This window comes from Ochlerotatus camptorhynchus, unplaced genomic scaffold (genome assembly GCF_037179485.1).
Source record: "Ochlerotatus camptorhynchus isolate MF236.1 unplaced genomic scaffold, CSIRO-AGI_Acam_v1.1 ptg000045l, whole genome shotgun sequence".
Classification (NCBI taxonomy): Eukaryota; Metazoa; Arthropoda; class Insecta; order Diptera; family Culicidae; genus Ochlerotatus; species Ochlerotatus camptorhynchus.
This window is the reverse complement of record NW_027040536.1, coordinates 1,429,323-1,452,753: the sequence shown is the minus strand read 5'-3', so window position 1 is coordinate 1,452,753 and position 23,431 is coordinate 1,429,323. Positions and strand designations below refer to the sequence as shown.

The 23,431-nt window shown below is 37.6% G+C and overlaps 2 protein-coding genes across 2 annotated transcripts in view; one reads left to right on the top strand and one right to left on the bottom strand.

Moving 5' to 3' along the window:
* The window catches only part of LOC135715289 (1-acyl-sn-glycerol-3-phosphate acyltransferase alpha-like), a 46,665-nt gene that overhangs the window by 8,720 nt on the left and 14,514 nt on the right, over window positions 1–23,431 (bottom strand). The gene's annotated exons all lie outside the window — the stretch shown is intronic.
* On the top strand, window positions 2,984–4,583 carry LOC135714484 (odorant receptor 24a-like). The gene is made up of 7 exons (XM_065237862.1): window positions 2,984–3,302; window positions 3,362–3,563; window positions 3,628–3,885; window positions 3,948–4,047; window positions 4,118–4,219; window positions 4,279–4,434; window positions 4,518–4,583. Exons 1-7 carry the CDS (start codon window positions 2,984–2,986, stop codon window positions 4,572–4,574), a joined length of 1,194 nt encoding a protein of 397 aa, XP_065093934.1. The 3' UTR covers window positions 4,575–4,583.

The window sequence follows — 23,431 nt, the reverse complement described above, 5'->3', positions numbered from 1 at the left end:
GAAAGTCTAGCAAAAAGTTCAAAAATTTTACGAAAGTTCTTGCTAAACGATTTTGGTCAATTTTTAAGCGTCCAAAGTTTTCAACATTTTAAAACCTTAAATTTGTCATGAGCTTTATAGAAAAAAAATCTCACGTAACATTTGAAAAGAGCCTCAACTTTTGTAAACAAAACTTGCTAGGACCTATACGTACGAACTCAAGAACGCCCTAACCTAACCAATTTGATAAATGTGACATGGCAGTTGGATACCTGCTGATTTTTAGTACCTATTGATTAGTATACTGCCGTTATACGCATAAGAGTCCCACGGTGCATAAGGATTGCATAGAACATGGGACAGTTATGCGTATAACGGCAGTATATAAATCGTAGATAAAAGGTGGATTCTTCATTGGTGTTGAGTAATTGGCACTGATGAATTCTGATGGTAGTAGGCGAAATACGCGTATCTGTCAAAATATAAGCAACTGTAACGGAATTAAAAGGAAACGAATCAACACACTCAAAAACTCTTCATAAAGGTATTCCGTTAAGAGTTTCGACAAAATTAAAAGATTGATTAATTCTTTTTATGGTCAATCTCATTCGTTAATAACTCGGCTCCAAAAAAAATTGAGCTGTTACGCTTAGTAATATTTTCTTTTAACAGACTGTAGAAAAATTAGCATGAAATGGAAGACAACAAATCAAGAAGACTGGCAACTCTTCCATTTTCTCATACGAACTCTATGAGACACGTACAATCGCGTCATCTGCCGCTCAAAGGTAAATGCTTCGAACGAATTTGATAGCAAAGATTACATCCTCAGACGAAGGGTTTGTGTATTTGCTCATTTTTCTATGCGTTGCTTCCACCTTCACTCAAGCGCAGCGCTACTGTATCTGTCGCTTGAAATTTGGCAAAGTTGCCAGTCTTCTTGATTTGTTGTCTACGATGAAATTTGAATGTAGCCAAATTATTAATTAAAGAGAGAGTCGATGAAGATGAAAGTGACGCGAGAGTTATACTTTAATGGGCAATAAGTTGTGAATCACAATCTGCACAATCTTCTTCTTTTTCTTCTTCGCATTTCAAGCTTATTGCATATCGCATATTTAGCTTATTACGTGCTCTCAACTTAGTGTTCTAGATGCAGCTTTCGATGCCTGTACCATTTTTGCATTGGTATAATTGTGTGGCAAGTCCAATCATACTTTTATGTCGAGAAATTTTCCAACCCGAAAAATTCCTAGACCGGACCGGGAATTGAAACCAGCCACCTCCAACATGGTCTTGCTTTGTAGCTGCGCCTTTACCGACTGAGCTAAGGGAGGCCCCCACAATTTGCACAAATAAGCATATTTAAGAACACAAGCCCGCCCAAGTAACATTGCAAGTTTTATCGAGGTTTTAAAACGTTCTACAAATCTAAAACACGGTCTTCAGAACCCTCATAAAACCCAAATTGTTACTTGGGCGTATCATACTAACTAGGGTGGTTCAATTCTGAGCTCATTTGACTACGATCTCATACCACACTGGGCCTTTGAAGTTTATTTGGAAATTATTACAGGAAAAGTGAATTTTTTGTCCTCATCGTCCTGGCCTTTTCTCATAATGATTTACGTATTAGATTGCCATCTATACTTAAAGAAAATTTTCTCAGCTACAACTTTGCCAAAGATCACTTTTTGATTGAACGTCAGGATAATTAATTGAAAATTGATTAGGAAAATGATATTATTCTGACTTGCTCCATCAGCTGCTCTGCAGGCAACATTGGCGTATTTCGCGCGAGAATAGGACAACAAATCCAGACTACTATGTCATAAGTGAAAGATGCAGTGTTGCCCTGAAACCAGCCGATTGATCATATCAGAAAGATATCGGCTTCGAAATCAATCAATAACCAATTATCCAAACATTAAATTAAAAAGTAGTCCTCTGCAAAGTTGTAGCTAAGCTAACTAGAGATGAACTAGCCTTCGGTTAAAAATCTCTAAAATAAAGATAAAAAAAAAAAGCTAAGCGAACACGTAAATAATTATGTCAAAATCAGGGGGCAACCCCGGCGTAGTGGTTAGCATCCATACCTCTCACGCCGAAGTCACGAGTTCAAATCTCACCCCCGGACAAGTCACGAATGACCCAAGAGCGTTAAAGTGACTATAATAAAAAAAAAAAAAAAAAAATTATGTCAAAAGGCTATAACGATGAGAAGAAGTAAAAGTTCACTTTTCCCATAGTTATTCCATAATAAAGTTCAGTATGTGTGTAACAGTGGAGTATGAGATCGCAACAACATGAGCTCAAATTTTGCGAGAATGATCAAGACTTGATTTAGAATCAATTGAGCTTGGTGGAGCAAATTCTATATTTTGAACCACCCTAATACTCACACTGTACGTTTCAGTTTTAGGACGTGCAGAAACACCAGAGTTATTTATGTTAACTCATCTGTGTTGAGTGTGATTCTCTATTTCTGATCGCAACTAAATTTATCATTGCTTTTAATGTAATAAAAAAAACTACCATTTGTTTAGGGTAGGTACTGGTAATCAACATAAACCAACAAAATAAAAACTGGTAATCAGTTTCCTAGTGAAGTAAATACCAGTACACTTCAAGGTCTTGAATCAACTTTTTTTTTCGTGGCAATTACAATTAGTTTTTTTTTAACACACATATAATTTAATCTCTTTCAAAGGTATACTGAATTTTCTACATGGAAATAATACACAGTAAATCACCGAGAAACGAAAGACTGACGAGAAATTCGACTGTATTTCCTAAAGTTCAACAAACGGATTGACCATGAAATCATCGACTACCGAAATCATAATGCTCAATCAAAATTCAAAGCTCACTTCCTTACCTAAATACTATAATTAACTCACGCACGACATATTCTTCAGCCTGACAAAAATGAAGCTCAGAAAAGCAGATTCATAATCAAAGAAAAACCAGCCATAAATGTCCAAACATTAACCAACCAGCAACGATGACGGTCATACCCAGATTGGTGCACTTTGGCAGCCTGAAGGATGTCTATCCTTTGGTGATTCGCCTACTGAAACTGTTCGGCGCATGGGGCGATCGTCGCCGCCTGTTTGGACTGTACGGATTCTTCCTGTGTCACTTTTTCCTACGCTTGCTGCCGTCAATCATCTATCTGGATACGAGCGACATCCATGCCATGATTCGTCATCTCGGGGAAATTGTGTTCATTTCGATGCTCTATCCAGTGTTTATCGTGTATGTGTGGAAACTGCCGAAACTGATGATGTTAATTAGAATCTTGCGAGCAGCTTTCGCCGAATGTAAATTCAGTTTTTCCTTCATTTGCATCATGTGATTGATAGTTAAATTTTGAAACCAGATTGCCGTTCGTACCAACCACCGGAGTATCGAGAGGCAATTGTGAAAACGAACAGATTCATCCGAAACATCTGCCGATTCTACTTTGCCTATACCGGACTCAATATTCCCGTGTACATAGTAGTGCCTCCCGTGTTAACGTTCTACAAGTACCTCACGTGGAACAACTCCAGCGAACCGTTCTACTTCATTTTTCCCAATGAGTACCCTCGCCCCAGAGGCGGATAATTGCTGTTGTTGAACAATTTTCAAAAAATCTCATTTCAGACTGCCCTACATGGATCACTACCGCGTGTGGCACTATGTCGTCGTCGAGTCACTGATTTCACCTATCTTCTTCTGTAGTGCAATTTTCCTTGCCATGAAGTCAATGGTGTACTACAGTTTGATAAAGTACGTATCGCTGATGTTCAAACTGGTTAGAATTCGCATTCGACTACTGGACAGTGCGGTCACCATTGGAGGAGGTTCACGCTTGCAGCGAGCTGTAGACGATGTAATTAGAGGCCATTATCTGGCTCTGAGGTGAGTGACTTGCTACGAGATTTCATAATGCTAATCATGAGCGACAACAATTTGATTGACAGATGTGCTCAGCTGCTAGAGGAACTGATCAGTCCAATCCTGTTAGCACAATTTATGGGGTGCGTTATCGTTTGGTGTCTACTTCTTTTCTACATCACATTTGTAAGAATCACTAGCATAGCCTACTAGGTTCCGAAATGACATATTCTTAATTCCTTTTTTATTTAAACAGGGCAAAGGAGGCTTGGGAGCACTCACGACGCTTATCTTGTGTGAAATCGTTGCTTTTGAAATGTTGGCCTTTTCGTTCTTTGGATCCGAATTGACGGAAGTGGTAAGCAGAATTAATTACAGATTCCAAATGTCTGACAATTACAATCATGTCTCCACCAGAGCGAATCATTAGCGCACGAGATCTACAGCCATCGATGGTACGATGCCCCGCTCACCGTACAGAAGAAAGTGCTGCTCATGTCAGTGCGAGCGCAAAAAATCGTGGGCATAACCGCACTTAGATTCTACTATGTGAGCATCGAACAATTTGGCAAGGTAATGATGCGCGATTGGCGTCAAAAATATATTTAAAAAAAAAACAGTTCATATTCAACAAATTGCTTTCGGTTTCATTTCAGGCCGTTCAAACCACTTACTCGTTCTATCTCGTAATGAAGAAGCTGTTCGAGGGTTAAGTGAGTCCGATTCACTGATGTTCAATAAGTGTGAAACGAGATCGAATGCAAATGAAAACACTGTCGAAACTACGAGGGGTACGGAGAGTACGTGCCATCTGGTTTCAATTGATGGCAATATGTATGCGTGTTCAATTTAGCGACTAACAATCTGGTGAATCTCATTGAAACTGTAATTATTAGAAAACTATAAACACAATCATTGCTGTTATGCCAAGATGGTCCCTTTGCACAGATCAACAAGTCGAAAAAGTATTTCTCGAACTACGAGGTGTACCGAAAAGCTATAATATCACATGAAACACACATTTTCGATTGATACCAATTGACTCAGCTCGACGAGATCGGAAAACGTCTGTATGAGAGTTATGTGTGTATGTTTCATTCACTTTTCTCGTTGAGGGCTTAGCCGATTTGAGTGCAACCGATTCCATTTTGTTTGCATGACTGATCGGTCATTTGGTTCCGGATATATGAACAAAACAGTTAAATTTTGCTATTAAATTGAGTCACTCACTCACTTTTCTTTGATCCAATTTGAGTTCCAATATTTTGTATTTTGTAACTCAGCAGTTCCACGTCAACCATGAAACTTCGTGTAATTGTTCACAAGGGGCAATGAACCAAGTTTGAGCCGTTTCTTAAGAAATGCCTAAAATTAAAGCTAACACCTATCAGTCATAAGATTAGGGCTAAGACACCAACTCCCTTAAAAGAAGTTCGTAAGAGGGAGTCAGAATTTGTAAAAGTGAGCATTCAGCGTATCTACTCAAAGTTGGAAACAAGGTCGATGGAATGTTATTCCCTACATTTAAAATTGGCCAAAGAATTCACAACTGGATTTCCACTGTTGTTGACTAAAAAGTCAGGACTGCGAGGAAAGAAGGAAAAGTGATTGATCGAAGAGTGCTGTGCTTGTAGATGGAAGCTAAAAAAATCCTCCCGTCAAATTTTTGGATTTTGCGTTGCGCCGGATTTTTTTTACAGTAAAGTGATATTAGTGACAAACAGATACTTGAATTTCCTGAATCTAATTCCACAGTATGCGGATTGTATCAGACGGCCATGAGATATTTCAAGATTACATTTGGGACATTCCGTGCAAGCTCTACAACAAACCGGATTACCCAGTGCAGTGAACCGTCTACGACTTCCCCTTTAACACATCAAGCCAGTTCCCTTGGCCAGATTTGGTGAATTCGTTCCATTTTGTCCTTTATAACATGTTCATACTTTATTTCCGAGTACTAATACTAGTACTAGTGATACTACAAACATTTCCAACTCACTAAATACGCGTCAATCAAGCAATACCGCTTGATTGAATGTGCCAGTACATTATTAATGATTCCCACTAGGAGGCTTCGGAATGCTTGCGTTCTTGCAATGGGCTTCTGGAGTTGCGATAGAGCTGTCACCTTCTAACTCCCGGATCTAAGCTTCTTGCAATTATTTATATAACAGATGGTTGCAGGAGGATTCTATTTATAATGCCACTGCCAGTCAGTGGGAGTTAGATTGTAAATACACACACACACTGCGAGGAAAGAGGGAAACGAAAGTTACATAACAACAAACTGAGGTCACTACAATACGGTTTGAAATACACAACACGGCAGAGGGACCAGAAATCACACAGTTCAGTTAACACAGCAGTGGTTCAACCCGTCGAAGGTTTTGTGGTAAATCGCTCGACGCAACAGTTCTAAGAAGAACAATATGGTGATCCAAGAGACGTTTCTCAGTGGAACTGACAGCTAGAAATCTAGAGTGTGTGAGTGATCTGTGATCAGCCTTATAGACACTTCTCAACAAGGGATAAGGATATGCGATCTCCTCAAAACCTAACGTGGAAGAGGCCATCGTTGACATGGAGACTGCAATCACTCACACACTTCTTATTCAATTACACGAGACTGCCAGGAATATTATTTCAGAGACAATACAAAAACGGAAAGGGATATCACTTAGTAAAACCAAAAAAGAGGAAATTCAAACTCTCAAAAAAAAAATAAAAACAAAGTTGATATTCTATACAAAAGTGGACATAGGTAATGCAGTATGGCTCATACAGGCAGTTGAGGATTGACCCCTCCGATATATGGTTAAACATGTGGATAAAACGTTAAAGAGTGCAAGGCGTTTATTGGCAACACTACGAGTCAATTGAAAGTTTCAAACCCTATTCTACATAGGATCAAAGGTTTACCAAAGACTCACAAACCGGGAAACGAAATGAGGGAAATTATCTCAGCTGAAGGATGCATCACTCATAAGCTTGCCAAATGGCTAGTTAAAGAGTTTCAAAATTGCCTAACCCCTTTACCACTCGCTCAGTTAACAGCACACAGGTATTCGCAAATCAACTTCAGACATCAGGAGAGATTCGGGAAGACGAAGCCATGGTTTCATTTGATGTCACAGCACTTTATCCGACTGTACCAGTAAAGGAAGCCATCTGCGTTTTAGAGGACTGGCTTCTGAAGTAACGTGTGGATTCTACTTGGAAAATCAAAGTTCAGTCTTATCTCAAGCTTACTCATCTTTGTATGGAGGAAAATTATTTTATTTTCCGAGGAAATTTTTTACAAACAAATTAAAGGTGCTCCTATGAGCAATCTGGTTTCCCATTTTTTTGAGAAACCTAGAAAATATCCTGGAGGATAGGAATTTGTTGCCCAAGTGTTGACGTGGATGACATTTTTAGCATTGTTTTTTTTTTTCAAAACTAAAAATTTCATCCACGTGCCTAAAAGGGAAGAATGATCAAAGAATTTGGAGACCATAATCAACGTTCATAAGTACATCAAATTTATTCACGAAAACGAAAAAGATGATAGTCTACCCTTCTTAGATCTTCTCATCGGGGAAACGTCTTCATCCAGTCAAAGTGTTTTTATGTTACTTCATACGCGAAGTTAACGATTTTCAGAGTTGGTTGGAAATGCTAACATGAAGCTTTAGTGTGATGATTTATTAGCTAGAGAATGATTTTAGAAGAGGGTAGGTGGATAGTTCCTCTTCGGAGGCGAACCAGCCTAAGGCTGAAAGCCTCCTAAATAAAGCTAAATTAATTAATTAATGGATAGTTCCGTTAGAGTACGGCAGTATGAAAATTGAATAGAAGTTGAAAATGAGCGAAGGGCCATTAATGCGACAGTTTTAAGATCGACGCACAGTTTTGAAGTATGTCTCCAAGTCCACGGGCAAAAATGTGCGTCCCTCTTTTTGCTCTTAAACTGATTGCGGCTGTGGAATAGTTCTAGCAACGTTTACATCACTACCTAAAGCCCCACGTTGCGAGAGCATTTCCAGTCGATGGTGTGTTATAATGCAGTTCTTCTTTACCCAACTATTGTGTTGCTCAATTTCAACTTCTATTCAATTTGCATACTGCCGTACTCTAGCGGAACTATCTACCTACCCTCTTCAGACCATTCTCTAGCAAATAAATCATCACTCTAAAGCTTCGTGATAGATAGCATTTCCAACCAACTCTAAAAAAAATGTTAAAAGGGAGATCTCAGTAAGCCGCGCTTGAAAGCTGACGTGTTTTTCTTTTGCTGCGTATTTTTCGTAAGCGAATGAAACACTTTTTGGCTTTGGATTTGTTAAATTGTGTGCTAAAATTGAGTTTCAAGTGTTCATAAAGTTATCATTTAATCGTGTTTTGCCTTGAGTGGCTCGGTTGACCTTGAATCTAACCTCCAAAATATACGACGCAGCTTCAGTTCCATTGTTCGGTGTCGATTTTCATTGCCTCCCGAGAGCCTGGTTCTCCGCGTTCGGATGCTACACTTTCGGCATATAGTTCTATTGAGAGATCGGTCCGGTTGGTGAATTAGCCCGGGAACGTGTTGATAATGTGTCCGTCGCGAGTTTTGGTGGTGATTCGGTGGCCGAAGTTGCCGTGAATCAGCAAGTTTTCCGCTTGCAAAAGTGCTCGGCTGCTGGTCTCTCGCCGGTGTCGGAGATTGTGAGCAATATGAAAGATGCCTCGCTGGATACGCCCAAAACTGGACGGGGTAGCATTTGGTGGCCTCGAACTGTTCCTGGAGAAAGCACTAGACGCGAACCTCCTCCCAGATGAACAAAGCAATGCAAGAAAATTTGTGTTCGTTAAAGCAAGTATTACGACACAGGTGCATCACGAAATGAAATGCAAAGCTTAGAGAAAATCAAAATTATGAAACCCATGGATTGGAGGATCAAATTAACATGGTGAAACCAGTCCAAATGCATTTTACTATTAAAAAAAACATAAACTAAATACGTGCCAGGTGTATGTAATACCAATGTCCATTTGATAACGGAATGAGCGTGACTCTCCAGACATTCTGAAATGGGTTGCTTGATCTGCAATAGAGCTATCACTTTCAAACTCCCGGACTAAAACTGTCTACAATGACCATAAATGCGACATTAACACTACCGACCAGTGTGGGTTAGAGGGAACACACACACAACTCTAAAAAATGTTAAAACCCAAATATCTCAAAATGTCCTTGCCCAATTATGGAATAAAAAAAAGTTGATCAGAATGATATTGTCTAAAAACTGCCGAAGACACCATCCTTGTAATTCTTTAAAGCAGGTCCATGCCAAATGACGAATGCTAAGAAATTGACAAAAAAATAGGGCGGACGTCAGTTGCAGCTATTTGGATAGAACCCGTTATCTATGTCTTGATCGGTGATCACGAATCGTTGACACGCCTTAACGATCATAATAATGGAAATGTGAACTTGTTGACTCTTTTGTTCTCTCGCTGTTCACATGGTTAATGGAAACTGACGTCAAACTCTGTCATCAATTTAAATATGGATGTTTACATCATCCATTTAAATAGTTTACATTAGAGTCGGTGTATAATGAGTCACACCAAGAGAAAAACAGTTGAACTCGCATCACGGTTTTCGAAAGATTCCCTTTTTTTCACTTGGCAACAGAGGACATCTACATCAACTTCAAATGACTTCTAGCGAGAAAAAAAATAGCGGCTGTAGTAAATCATTATATCAGTTATTTAGTCAAATTATCTCAACCAAAAATAGTAGAAATTCTCATAAGTGATCATTACCAAACGTATCCCATGACAATTTATTGCTCACTGCGAGTTTATGATCATTACTTCGATTATATTTTATATTTTATTGCAATACCTTTCGTGGACCTTTCATAGCATCGTAATGTTTGTTTACTCTGTACGATAGGTAGCCGGTTTGACAGCTTAATAGGTAGACTTGGCTTCATTCTTGGCGTGACTCATTATACACCGACTCTAACCATAGCAACAACAAACAACGAAACGTAGCAGCAATGTGATGTAAACTAGAGTCGGTGTATAATAAGTCACGCCAAGAGTGAAGCCAAGTCTACCTATTGAGCTGTCAAACCGGCTACCTATCGTGCAGAGTAAACAAACATTACGATGCTATGAAAGGTCCACGAAAGGTATTGCAATTAGATATTAAATATAACCGAATAAATGATCATATACACGCAGTGAGCATTACATTTGTCATGCGATACGTTTTGTAATGATCAGTAATGACAATTTCTACTATTTTTGGTTGAGATAATTTGACTAAATCACTAATATAATGATTTACTACAGCCGCTATTTTTTTTTCTCGCTAGAAGTCATTTAAAGTTGATGTAGAAGTCCTCTGTTGCCAAGTGAAAAGAAAGGGAATCTTTCGAAAACCGTGATGCGAGTTCAACTGTTTTTCTCTTGGCGTGACTCATTATACACCGACTCTAGCTATGGTAATCTATCATGTGACAGTTAGAGATGTGACCCAATATTTTAGAGATGTGATTGATAAAAAAAACGATATTATTTTACGGCGAATGAGAACGACCCAAATTTGAGTTTAGTTCACTCATAATCGCCAAAAATGCAGGAACTCAGCGATGAGTAAATTTGTCTCATGGTTTCCTGTGGAAAACCTAAAAAATCTGCCGGAAAATGAGGAAATTGAAGAAAATTTTATTCAGTCTCGGAGTAGTACCAATAGACTGAGTCAATCCAATCTTTACTTTTCGCAAATTCGGGAATTTTTCCCTGGAAAATCCTGGAAAAACCTGGGAAAACCAGGGAAAACATGAGGCAAATTTACTCATCGCTGAGTTCCTGCACTTTATGTGATTTATGAGTTGACTAAACTCAAATTTGGGTCGTTCTCATTCGCCGTGTAGAGATTTAAGTGCAATTATATCGGATAAAATCAATATTCACGGAAATTATCAAACTAAAGGGTATTTTTGGAAACGGAATTGAATAAATATGGAGCTTTCAACTCCCTCAAACGCATTTATTTTTTGAGAAAACAGTTTAAAATAAATGAAAGTTTAAATTGAATTGTGGATTTCTTTCCAAATGTGGATGAAAGTAATCTTCTGAACGCAGTTAACAACTAATGGTTTTTTTTATAAGGATTGTTGAACATATAATAATTAGTCAAAATTTCAAATAAAAGCAAAATATTTAAACAAAGTTGAGCGCTAGCGATATCCAATATAAGCTATATAATCTAATATAACCATATAATTATTTTAGTTCATCCTAAAAACATCGCTGTTAACAGAAACCTTTTATCTTGGCAAGCTGTCAAGTAAAACCAAAAAACTCGGAACGACGTGAAGCATTAGTGCGAACTGATGAGTAAATTTGGAGCTAAACTGTTTACCATAGAATAGGTCTAGTCCATCTGAACGACTTTGCACTCTATCTAGTTAATATTTTAAGTTTGAGAAATCAATTCAAAATGAATGTCACACTACACCGTCCGAAATTTCTGCGAAATATAGCGCACATAAAATTGACGCTAGATATGGCATAAATTTACGCGATATTTCGTGTAAATTAAAGCGCAATATCGCATAAATTAGCAGTATTGTATGCAAGCTTGTAAACGATATCGCTGCTTATGCCAAGTATAACTCAAAATTAAACGAGTGAATTATGCGATGAACTCTTTACGTTAGGATAGGTCTTGTCCATCTGAATAGCTTTGCCGAAGACGGAAACCTTATTGTCCATCTTTGGACAAACAATGAAAAATTAATGAAACACTAGCGCTGCCTGGTGAGTGAATTCTGAGCTTGATATTTTTCCACAAAATTGGTCTTATCCATGTGAACAACTAGTCCATCTGACGGCAAACAATTCAAACTCTTTACCTTAGGATAGGTCTTGTCCATCTGAACTTTTTTTCCGAAGCCGGAGTCAAGATGTTAAGTTAGGACAAACAATGAAAATAAATATCACGCTAACATCGCCTGGTGATTTAATTATCAACTAAACTCTTTACCATAGAGCTTGTCCATCTGAACAACTTTACCGGTAACGAGATCCTTCTATCTAGTCCATATGTTTAGTAAGGGCAATCAATGAAACATGAATGTCACACTAGCGCTGTCTGGTGAATTAATTATGAGCTGAGCTCTTTAGCATAAAATAGTTCTTGTTCATTTGAACAACTTTGCAGAAGACGGGAAACGTCTATCTAGTCAAGTTGTTAAGTTAGGGTCAACAATTCAAAATCAATGTAACACTATCGCCGCCTGGTAAGTGGATTCTGAACCAAACCCAGTTCCTTAAGATAGGTCTTGTCAATCTGAACATTTTTTTTTCCAAGACGGAGTCCTTTTATCTAGTCAAGATGTTCAGTTAGGACCAACAATGAAAATGAATATCACACTAACATCGCCTGGTGAGTTAAATGAAATAAACTCTTTACCATAGTATAGAGCTTGTCCATCTGAACAACTTCACCGATGACGGGAACCTTCAATAAAATCCATATGTTTAGTTAGGACAATCAATGAAACATGAATGTCACACTAGCGCTGCCTGGTGAGTGAATTATGAGCTGAACTCTTTACCATAAAATACGTCTTGTTCATTTGAACCACTTTGCACAAGACGGAAACCTAGTCTAGTTGTTAAGTTAGGACAAACAATTCAAAATCATTATCACACTAGCGCCGCTTGGTGAGTGAATTCGGAACTAAACCCTGTTCCTTTAGATAGGTCTTGTCCATCTGAACAACTTTGCTGAAGACGGGAACTATCCATATGAGCAGGATCTGTAGATTGCGTTATAAAAAACTTGTGTTTTTCGATAGGTGAACAAACTTCATAAATCAGCTGAATTGCAAATACACAAAAAATACGTAAATTTGTACACGTTGAAACTAAAATACCCTATTAAAAATACTCAAAAATATATATATACGAAATAAAATACAAAATACACCTTTTCAAGTCGGGTAGTTGAATCGAAAATACTCAAGTTGACAGCCCTTCGGTGAATTTAAGATGCCGCAGCTAGATCATTTTCGTTTTAATGCCATCTAAAGAGCATATTCTGTCATACACTATCCATAGTTTTCAAGACCTTGTATTCTTAAATATCTTTGCAGAAGTAATCAACACCCTATGTGGTTGGGATCTCGTGATCAAAATACGCTAGCATAAAAATATGCCACCTCATGGGTATATTTTTACAACGATCCCTCCTCCGAGATATCCGCCCCTTCAACAAAATACTGATAATTTAAACAGAAGTTCTACTAAATTTACTTTAGAAAGTATTTGAAATTTCAGGAATCCATAGAAATTTCGTTAAGATACGACAATTTTAATTTGAGGTCAAATTGACTCCAGGGTACAGACGACGTACGTAAAGGGTGATACGGTCGAAATTTGGTCAAGGGAAAACGCGTGTAAATCGGTGTAATCGTTTATTTAAAAAATCAAATTAAATTTCTTTTTCAAGTTCAATTAGTATAAAATTCAGGAAAAATATTCAGTTAGGCTTCCGCTTTTCCAAATCCGAATTGCCGGGCCGTACGCTTGACCCCTGCCATCAGATTTTGTACAGCCACCTTGTCCACCTTCTTCGCCGCAGAAAGCCAGTTTGCCTTGAACTGCTGCTCGCCCTTAGCAGTTTTTTTGGTCTTCTTTAGGTTCCGCTTGACAATAGCCCAGTATTTCTCAATTGGGCGGAGCTCTGGCGTGTTGGGAGGGTTCTTGTCCTTGGGAACCACCTGCACGTTGTTGGCGGCGTACCACTCCATGGCCTTTTTACCATAATGGCAAGATGCCAAATCCGGCCAAAACAGTATGGAACAACCGTGTTTCTTCAGGAAAGGCAGCAGACGTTTATTCAAACACTCTTTCACGTAAATTTCTTGGTTGACAGTCCCGGAAGCTATGAAAATGCTGCTTTTCAAGCCACAGGTACAGATGGCTTGCCAAACCAGATATTTCTTTGCGAACTTTGACAGTTTCATGTGCTTGAAAACATCTGCTACCTTTCCCCTTCCTTTTGCCGTATAAAACTCCTGTCCCGGAAGCTGCTTGTAGTCGGCTTTGACGTAGGTTTCGTCGTCCATTACCACGCAGTCAAACTTCGTCAGCATCGTCGTGTACAGCCTCCGGGATCGCGCTTTGGCCGTCGTATTTTGTTTATCATCGCGATTTGGATTCACTACCTTCTTGTAAGTCGATAGTCCGGCTCGTTTTTTGGCTCGATGCACGGTTGTAGACGATACACCCAGCATAATTGCGGCATCTCGGAGAGTGAGGTTAGGGTTTCGCTTGAAACTACCGGCAACTCTCTTTGTCGTCTCAGCGGCTTCCGGTTTTCGATTTCCCCCCGATCCAGACTTCCTGGCTGTCGACAAACGTTCCCCAAACACTTTAATTACATTTGTAACGGTTGATTTGGCTACTTTTAGCGATTTTGCCAACTTTGCGTGCGAGTAGCTCGGATTTTCACGATGCGCGAGCAAAATTTTGATACGCTGCTCTTCTTGCTTGGACGGCATTTTGACAACTGAAGAGTGAATTCCAAAATCAAAATAGGAGCAACATTCTACACACACACACCTTCAAAATGAGGGGTGTTCAGGTTTTTTAAATGCAAAATTGAAAGAAATACGTCAAGTTGATATTGACCAAATTTTGACCGTATCACCCTTTAGTTCAATAAAATGTTTTTTGCAGCAGATATCATCTAATATTACAAACCTCTAGTGGACGCACCTAGCCCCGAAAGAGTTAGTAAAATCCATCGACAAATAAAAAATATACAGCCTTTCAAATTAACCTAGATTTTTTCACATTTACTTCTTGACACTTTCAAAACTTTTGATGACGCACAGTTCCACTTGAGCAACCAAGTTGCTATGTATTTTTGTTAGACAGCTATTATAAGTGAATAGCGAAAAAAAAAAATTAAGTATTTAATAGATGAACCAGCCCACGACTGATAATCACTTTAATAAAGATTTAAAAAAAGTTTTATGACGACAGCAATTTTGGTTTTATGAGGGTTCTGTAGAACATGATTTAAACTTGTAGCATGCTTTAAAACCACTATAAAACTTGCAATGTTACTTGGGTTAGGCTTTCAGTCTACCAACCAAAAATTTGGCGAAAATTGATCTTACTTATGGATTTAAAAAAGGGGGTAGAAGGCAACTTTCACATGTAATTTGAAAGAAAAGAGTTATGCTAAAAGAATTACTTTTTGAGAGATTCCTATTCTAAATCATAAAATTTGCTGAAGAAAAATAACCATAAGTTTTACGAAGATCGTTTCTTCATCAAAATGTCTTAAAATATGTTATCTACAACCCTGTGCAATTTGAGCTGCGTGTTAATTAGCTGTTCTATTATCGGCAACTCGAAATCAGCCGCTTTTTGTAGTGCGCGTATTTCATTTAAAAAAACCTGACATAAAAGGTTTTCTCAGTAGTAAAAATTTAATCAGATTGACGCTGAAATACTAAGGAATTGGTCCCTGGCGTACACAGGGTGGGGCAAGGTGGGACAATTGCCCCACCTTTTATAAATAAGATTTTAATTTTCACGTTTACAAAATTATGATATAAAATAAGTTTCTTTAAAAACTTGATTTGAAGGTAAAATAATATCATTTCATAATATAAGGGCACTGGAAACCTTTTATTGCGTCAATTCCTTCGCGATGGTGCCTGAAAATTGCACCACAAAGGTGCATGAAGGGACAAACTTCAATGAATTTTTATGGTCAAAAAATTGCACCACAGTGGTGCATACAAAAAAAAATCTGGTGTAATTTTTTTTCTTCAAGGTGGTTCATGGAGGGTTAAAACAAGAAGGTAAATTTAAGGTTGAACAAATTCACCGTCGTGGTGGTAAATCGAAGAAAAAGCTTTTTATTGAATATTTCTGGTGTAAAAATATCATCAAGGTGGTGCATGGAGGGACTAATCAAAATGAATAACTCTGGTGGAAAAATTGAATCACGCCAAAAAATTGGAGGTTCAAATTTAACTGAAAATTTCTGGTGGAAAGTTCACAGCACTGTGGTGAATGTAGAAGCAAGGTTTATTCATTCTTCTGGTGCATAATTTCCATCGTTCTGCTGAATGCAAGCTTCATTGAAAATTTATGGCGGAAAATTTGCACTATTTTGGTGCATGAAGAGGCAAAGCCTGAAAATTGCACCACAAATGGTGAAATAAACATCACTGGCAAGTTTTGGTGCACCATTCTGGTGATCGGAGGAGCATGCTTTATTGATTTCTGGTGCAAACTTTGCATCGCTCTGATAAATGAAATGAACAAAATATTTCTGGTGGAAAACTTGCACTGGTATGGTAAATGAAGGTACAAACTTTATTTAAAATTAAGCTACATTGAAAATTTCTGGTGGAAAATCTGCACCGTTCTGGTGAAAAGATGGGCAAGATTTTTAGGAAAATTTTTGGTCTTAATTTTGCATTCTTTACCTGAATAGAGAAAAAAAATTAATAATAATTTCTGGTGTAAAACTTGCACCATTCTGATGATTGGAGAGAAGTCGCTTTACTGTAGATTTATGATGAAAAATCTGGAAAGGGCAATCTTTATTTAGTGGAAAACCTGCAACATTCTGATGATAGGAGAAGCAATCTATATAAAAAAGGAAATCTGCACCAATCAGAAGATTGGAGAAGCAATTTTTATTGAACACTGACGGTGGAAAATTTGCATAGTTCTGGTCAATCGAAATTTTCTGGTTTAAAAATACCTGAGGGCAAGTTCGTATTGAAAATTTCTGGTGTAAGATTTGCAACAATCTGCTGTATGGAGGGGCAAGCCTAATTGAAAATTCTTTATGTGAAAATTGCACAGTTCTGGTGAATGGAGGGGCTAGCTTTATTGAACATTTCCGAGAAGAACCTCATGGGTATTGAATTGACCACTTTGTCAAACAGTTTTAGCGTGACTTTCTACCAGCGATTTCACAAAACTGGACCAACTAATTTCTATTTTTATATGAAACGCACAAATGTTGGCTACTTTTATCGTGGTTCTAGAAGAAAAAAATCTCAAAATAATGTTTTATTTCAAAGTTAGAGTGGTAGTAAACATCATTTAACAGCTCGAATGAAGTGGTTAATTCGGAAGACAGTTTCAAAAGAAAAGATTTCTGAGGATGATTTCATGAAAATTCTACGAATAATTTCTAGTGAATCCTGCAGATAGTTCCATGATAATTTTGAAAAGAATACCGAGTGAATCAAATTTTGAATGAAATTCCAAAGGGATGTTGAGGAAAATTTCAAGGTCATTCTGGAAAGAATTCAAAGGAAATTATTCTAAAACATTTGAGGAATTTGGAACTCCGAACACCGAAAAAAAAAGCTCAAAAATATTCCGAAAAGAACCTCAAGGATATTGAATTTTAAGGACAGTTCCAAAATATTTCTGGGGAGAATTCAAAGAAAATTCTGCGGATAATTTCTAGACCATCCTGCAGATAGTTCCAAGATAATTTCGAAAAGAATACCGAGAAAATCAATGTTTGAGTGAAATTCCAAAAGGATTTCAAGCAAAATTTCAAGCGAATTCCGAGAGTAATTTCTAGCTCATTCCGGGAAAAATTTTTGAAACTCTAAAAGAATTTCAATTTCAATGTGTTCTGAGAAAAAATCATGAAGAGTTCTAAGTATAATTTCAGTGAACCTCTGAGAAGAATTTCAAAAGAGCTCTTAGGAGAGTTCTAAAAAAATCCGAGAAGAACCTCAAGGATATTGAATTCTGAGGACAGTTCAAAAGGATTTCTGGGGCGTTCAAAAAAATTCTTTGAATAATTTCTAGTGAATCCTTCAGATAGTTCCAAGATAATTCCAGAAAAAAATACCGAGAAAATTAAATTTTGAGTGGAATTCAAAGGGAATTTGAGGAAAATTTCAAGGGAGTACCGATATTTGCTAGCTCATTCCGGGAATAATTTCTGGATAATACTGAGGAAATTCTTCTGGAACTCTTATGGAATTTTAGTTCCAAGGTGTTGTGAGTAAAAGTTCTAAAAATCATTTCAGATTGAAAAGTATTTCAAAAAGAGCTCATAGAGTTCTAAAAGTTTCGAAAAAAAAAACCTCAAGGAATTCTGAGGATGAACTTTTTTAGAGCTGTACAAAGTTTAAAGTCAGCTTTAAGATTCCCTAATTGAAAAGTGTGAATTAGTTTGCCATTGAACCTTGGTATATTGTTGTCTTACTAAGAATTTGTCAAAGAATCTTCTTAGAAAATTTCAAATCATTTGTTATCGTGGTTAAAAAGTTACAGCTGTTTCTGTGCGTTGCAATAAGTTCAGGATTGTCCTTTATATCATCTTTAAAACATGTTGAATGTTCGGCATTATTTCCTGTCACCCCGACTGGCGGTCATTCCGTTAACAATCCTGTACTCGCTTGTCAAAATAGTTTTGTGCGCTTTTGTTCCAATCGTTACATATACACAGCAAAAAAATAATTTTTATATCACATCAAAGTGGATGCACTACAATCATGTCGAAAATTTCATGTAATTTTTATGACCACATAAATAAACAAATGCAGTAAAAGCAGCGTAATGTCAGTTCATGCATTGTATTAATGATAATTTTGTCCTTTTTAGCAAGTAATATTACACCATATTTTCGACATGATTGTAGTGCATCCACTTTGACGTGATATCAAAATTATTTTTTGCTGTGTATTTTAAACCTTTTTAATGATCCTATTAGCTTTGGCATTAAAGTCAAAATTTGAAAAAATAGAATTACAATTCTCGCTGAAAATGATCAAGTTGAACGGACTCGCAATGGTAATAGTAAAGTGTAACTATAACAGCATATAATACCCTACAGGTGCAAAAAAATAATAGAATTAGCTAAATTGAACAGTAGGGAAACAGTGGTGGATGGACGGCACTTTGAAGTACTCCCCATCCCCAGATTAAATGCACCATAGAAAAAAAAGTTGCTCCTCCTTAACAAAATTCCTGTGCACGCTAGTGGAATTGGTTAAATTTATTCATCGAAGTGTTTTTGTGTGAAAACAAACAGTGGATTTAAAGTTTAAATTTCGGTTGCCGAAAACAGTCAATGGGTGCAAAATAGACGAAATTTAAGCCTAGTTGAAAAACGAAATCGATGACACACTTAGTGACCTTTGAACTATCTAAATGCATAAAGTCATTCATGACGTCGAGACAACATGGTACACCACTGCAGACGTATAATTTGTCTGTCTGAGAGGTAATGTGATACCCAAACAAACAAAATCATTCAATGAGTACATCACACTGATTGGTCGTGAAATTATCAATGACCACACGAAACCATAAAGCTCACCTTCTCAAGTAAGCAACAGCTGTATGATTATCCCACACGCAACATTTTCCTCCATAGCATCATCTTCAGATGAGCAGATATAAAACGGTGAAAGAAAGTATCCTCTCATTAGTTCCACTCTAGCAGTGCACTAAGATTTTTCAAACATTCTCAAAAAGAAAGCAACGATGGCCACTTTGCGCAAATTGGCGCACTTTGGAAGTTTGGAAGAAGTGTTTCCTCTGGTGATTCGCCTGCTCAAACTGTTCCGTGCCTGGGGCGATCGGCGCCGCCTGTTTGGATTGTATGGATTATTCTTCTGTCATATCTTCCTACGCTTGCTACCGGTGATCGCCTACTTGGATACGAGCGATATTCATACCCTGATCCGACAGTTCGGGGAGTTGGTATTCGTCGCAATGATGTATCCACCATTTATCGCCTACGTATGGAAGCTGCCAAAGCTTATGCTGTTGATTGAAACTTTGAAAACCACTTTCGCCGAATGTAGAACATTGTTGCTGCTTTTTTCTTAATATCAAGTGATTTGAGAAGTTCTTTTTTAGGCTGTGGACCAAATCAACCCCCAGAGTATCGAGAGGCAATAGTGAAAACAAATTTATATGTTCGAAAAATATGCAGGTTCTACTTAGTCTACACCGTATTGAATGCCACCGTTTATATCGTAGCTCCCGCTACGTTGGCCTTCCACAAATACTTCACGAGGAACAACTCGACCGAGCCGATGTACTTCAACTTTCACAATGAGTATGCTCAAGATTTCAATGCATATGAAACGTGTTGCTTTCAATAATTATCCTCGCAGAATTCCCTTCCTGAGCCATTACAACGTGTGGCATTATGTCATCGTCCAGTTATTGATGGGACCGCTGCTTTTCTGCAGTGCAACTTTTCTGGGCGTTAAGTCCATGCTGTACTTTAGTCTGATTAAATACGTATCACTTATGTTTAGATTAGTTTCCGAACGCATTCGACTACTGGACAGTTCAATCACGGTTGGAGGGTCGCGTTTGCAGCACGCTCAGGACAACGTCATTAAAGCCCATTATGTGGCTCTTAGGTGAGTGAGGTTATTAGAGGTAACAACAGTTTCAGACTTATCTGTTTCCCAGATGTGCTGAACTGCTCGAGGATTCGATCAATCTTATCTTACTAGCTCAATTTGTGGGATGTGTACTCGTGTGGTGTCTACTTATCTTCTACATCACCATGGTAATAATAATGCAACAATATGGGCTACTAAATTAACGATAAGCTTTGGTTTCATTATCTCCTCTAGAGCATTGGTAACATGAGAGCTTTTACTACTCTAATCCTATGTGAAGTCATTGCTGTAGAAATGTTGGCGTATTCTTTCTTCGCATCAGAGCTGACTGAGGTGGTAAGCTAAATTGCTCATTGCTACTAAATGAATTATTTTTATCAAACATTAAATAATCTCACCGCCATCAGAGCGAATCTATAGCACACGATATCTACAGCTGTCGTTGGTACGATGCCCCCATCACCGCACAGAAGAAAGTGCTACTCATGTCCGTTCAGGCTCAGAAAATCGTTGGCATCACCGCCCTCCGTTTCTACTATGTGAGCATCGAACAATTTGGCAAGGTACACAAAAAAAGCAAAAGTTCATTGAATATGTGCTGACTAACGGCTCTTTGTTCCATTTCAGGCCGTTCAAACCACTTACTCGTTCTATCTCGTGATGAAGAAGCTGTTCGAGGAGTAAGTGATGCAGACTCAACACTATCCTATGTTTCAAACATCAATCTAACAACTCATATGTGTTTGCGTGAGAAACGTAAATGAAATGCAAATAAAAATATCATTCAACTTTAGTAAAACGACCTCAGTAGGCTGGCGACCCTGAATGACAATCAAAGAACACAGCGCCCACTTGGACTGTTTGTGCATTGCAATCCAACTGCAACCGCGCGTAGTAACCGTTATAGTAAACAAACCAACTACTCGTGGTAGTTATCGCTCACTTCTCTCTCTCTCTCTCTCTCGTTCTCTCTTTGTTTACTATGTCTGTCTTTTTACTATTCGCTTGTGCTAGGTAGGAACGGTAGGAACCTATTTTTGCCACCCTACCCATTCAGGTGTATGTAATCGGCACAATGTGAATATATTTGAGTTGGTGCTATTTTTTGCTTCCGTGAACTCTCGGAGCAATAAACCGGCGGCGGTTACGAAAATAAATTCGCGCCGAAGCGACATCGTTGCCTATACGTAGGTAGGGGTAGACGGGGCAAAACGGTTGACCTTAGTTTTATATGTCAAAAAATTTCAATGTATATTGAAACATTGTCTACCCTAGTTCTTTCATGCCTTTTCTAATACCTACGCATTGATGCAATTAAATGTATTGCATTTTGATTTTTTTTTAACGTAACTTTTTCACACCGTCTATATTGAAGGGACAATCGAGTTATAGAATGATTGGCTAATACAATAACACAAACACAAGCAAATCGTCCATAATTTTGATAGTATTGACGAATTATTCCATCAACTGTAATATAGGGCCCTGTTTAACTACATCAATTCGAAAAATAGTTTATAAATTCATTTACGGAAGTTATGAGTAGTTAACTATGTAGTAGTATCAACAATCAATACGATTAACGTACCCCATTCTAGTCGAAATTCTAGTACTACACTATGTTTGTTTTGATTCGCTATGAAAGTTTGACAGATAAAATGGGGGGTTAGTGGATTTTCCTATGTTTCGAGGGGTGAATCGATTAGCTTGGGACCGAAGAGAGTACCCGAGCTGAGCCAAAAAGTTGAGCACGTTTCTTCGGAACTTTCTAGTCTTAGAGTTACCTCTATGGTAGTATGTAGTCTACACTGGCTTGACGAAATAAATAATAGTAAGCCAATATTAACAAAAAATATGCTATATAGCAAATAGTTTAGTAATTTTCTGAAAGTTGTTGACATTTTAATTGTCGTAGGTAACTTTGTAGCAAGGGGTGGTCACTAGACTGATGCAAAATTTGAAATTTTCGCTCCACAGTGTTCAAACGGTTTCAAATTGGGCCCTGATTAACCTACGAAAGTTTAAACTCATTTGATAAGAAACTGAATTGGCACAAACCATTTGAAGTTTATATGGAAATGACTATGGGAAAACAAAACTTTTTGTTCGTTGCCTTCTAGCCTTTTTACATATTGTACTGTTAACAAATTCTATTGCTATTCTTATGGGAATTTTTATCGGCTACAATTTTGTAGAAAATTGTTTTTCAGCCAAACGTCAAATTAAATAGTTATTAATTGTTTAAGAGATTGATAATCTTAAGGCAAGATTAAGCAACTGTATTGTGGGCAACACTGTATTATGCAGTGTGACATAGTAGCCATGATTTCTGTCCTCTATTCTATGCGCCATAAACACCAATGTTGCCTGCTGAAAAGTTGATTGAGCATAATCATAAGACATCAGTGACTTGAATCATCCTTACATTTGATCGAAAAGTGGTCTTCAACAAAATTGTAGCTGAGAAAATTTTCAACAAGCTCAGCTGTCATTTTTTAAAGTAGAGTGAACAAGTGAATTTAAAGATAGATATGAACTGAAATTATGGTTTTTCCATAGTAATTCCCATATAAACTTCAAATGGTTTGTGCCAAGTCAGTTTCTTACTGAATGAGTTCAATTTGGAACCGTTTGAGCACTGTGGAGCGAAAATTTCAAATTTTGCATCAGTCTAGTGGTCACGGTCACTCTACACATTTATATTTTCTCCGAGTGCTTGTCATCGATCTAACTTTGTTTATTTGTGAAAAATTAGATGTTTGGCAACCCGGTTAATTTGACAGTTCAAATGTTTTGTTTTGAAGGAACAACACAACAAGCAGTTGAGACCAAGGGGCAAGTCAGCTGTACTCAGAGCAAATAGTTTCACAGCGAGTAAATTTGAGCAACTCATAATTGATTAAAAACCGATCAAAGCAGTCTAGCTTTTAAAAAAAAAATAAAAACCATCAATGACAAGTCGAAACAGACGTCATCTACCTACCTGAAATTTTAAATGGTTAGCATGGTTTTAACAATTCAACAATTTAAAAGCACATACCTTCCCTTAAAATTATTTCCAAAATTGTCATGAACCTCTCGGAAATTTGTTGAATATTTCAAAAATACCCTGAGTTTCTCAGAGCTCATTTAATGTTTCAGCAATTTTA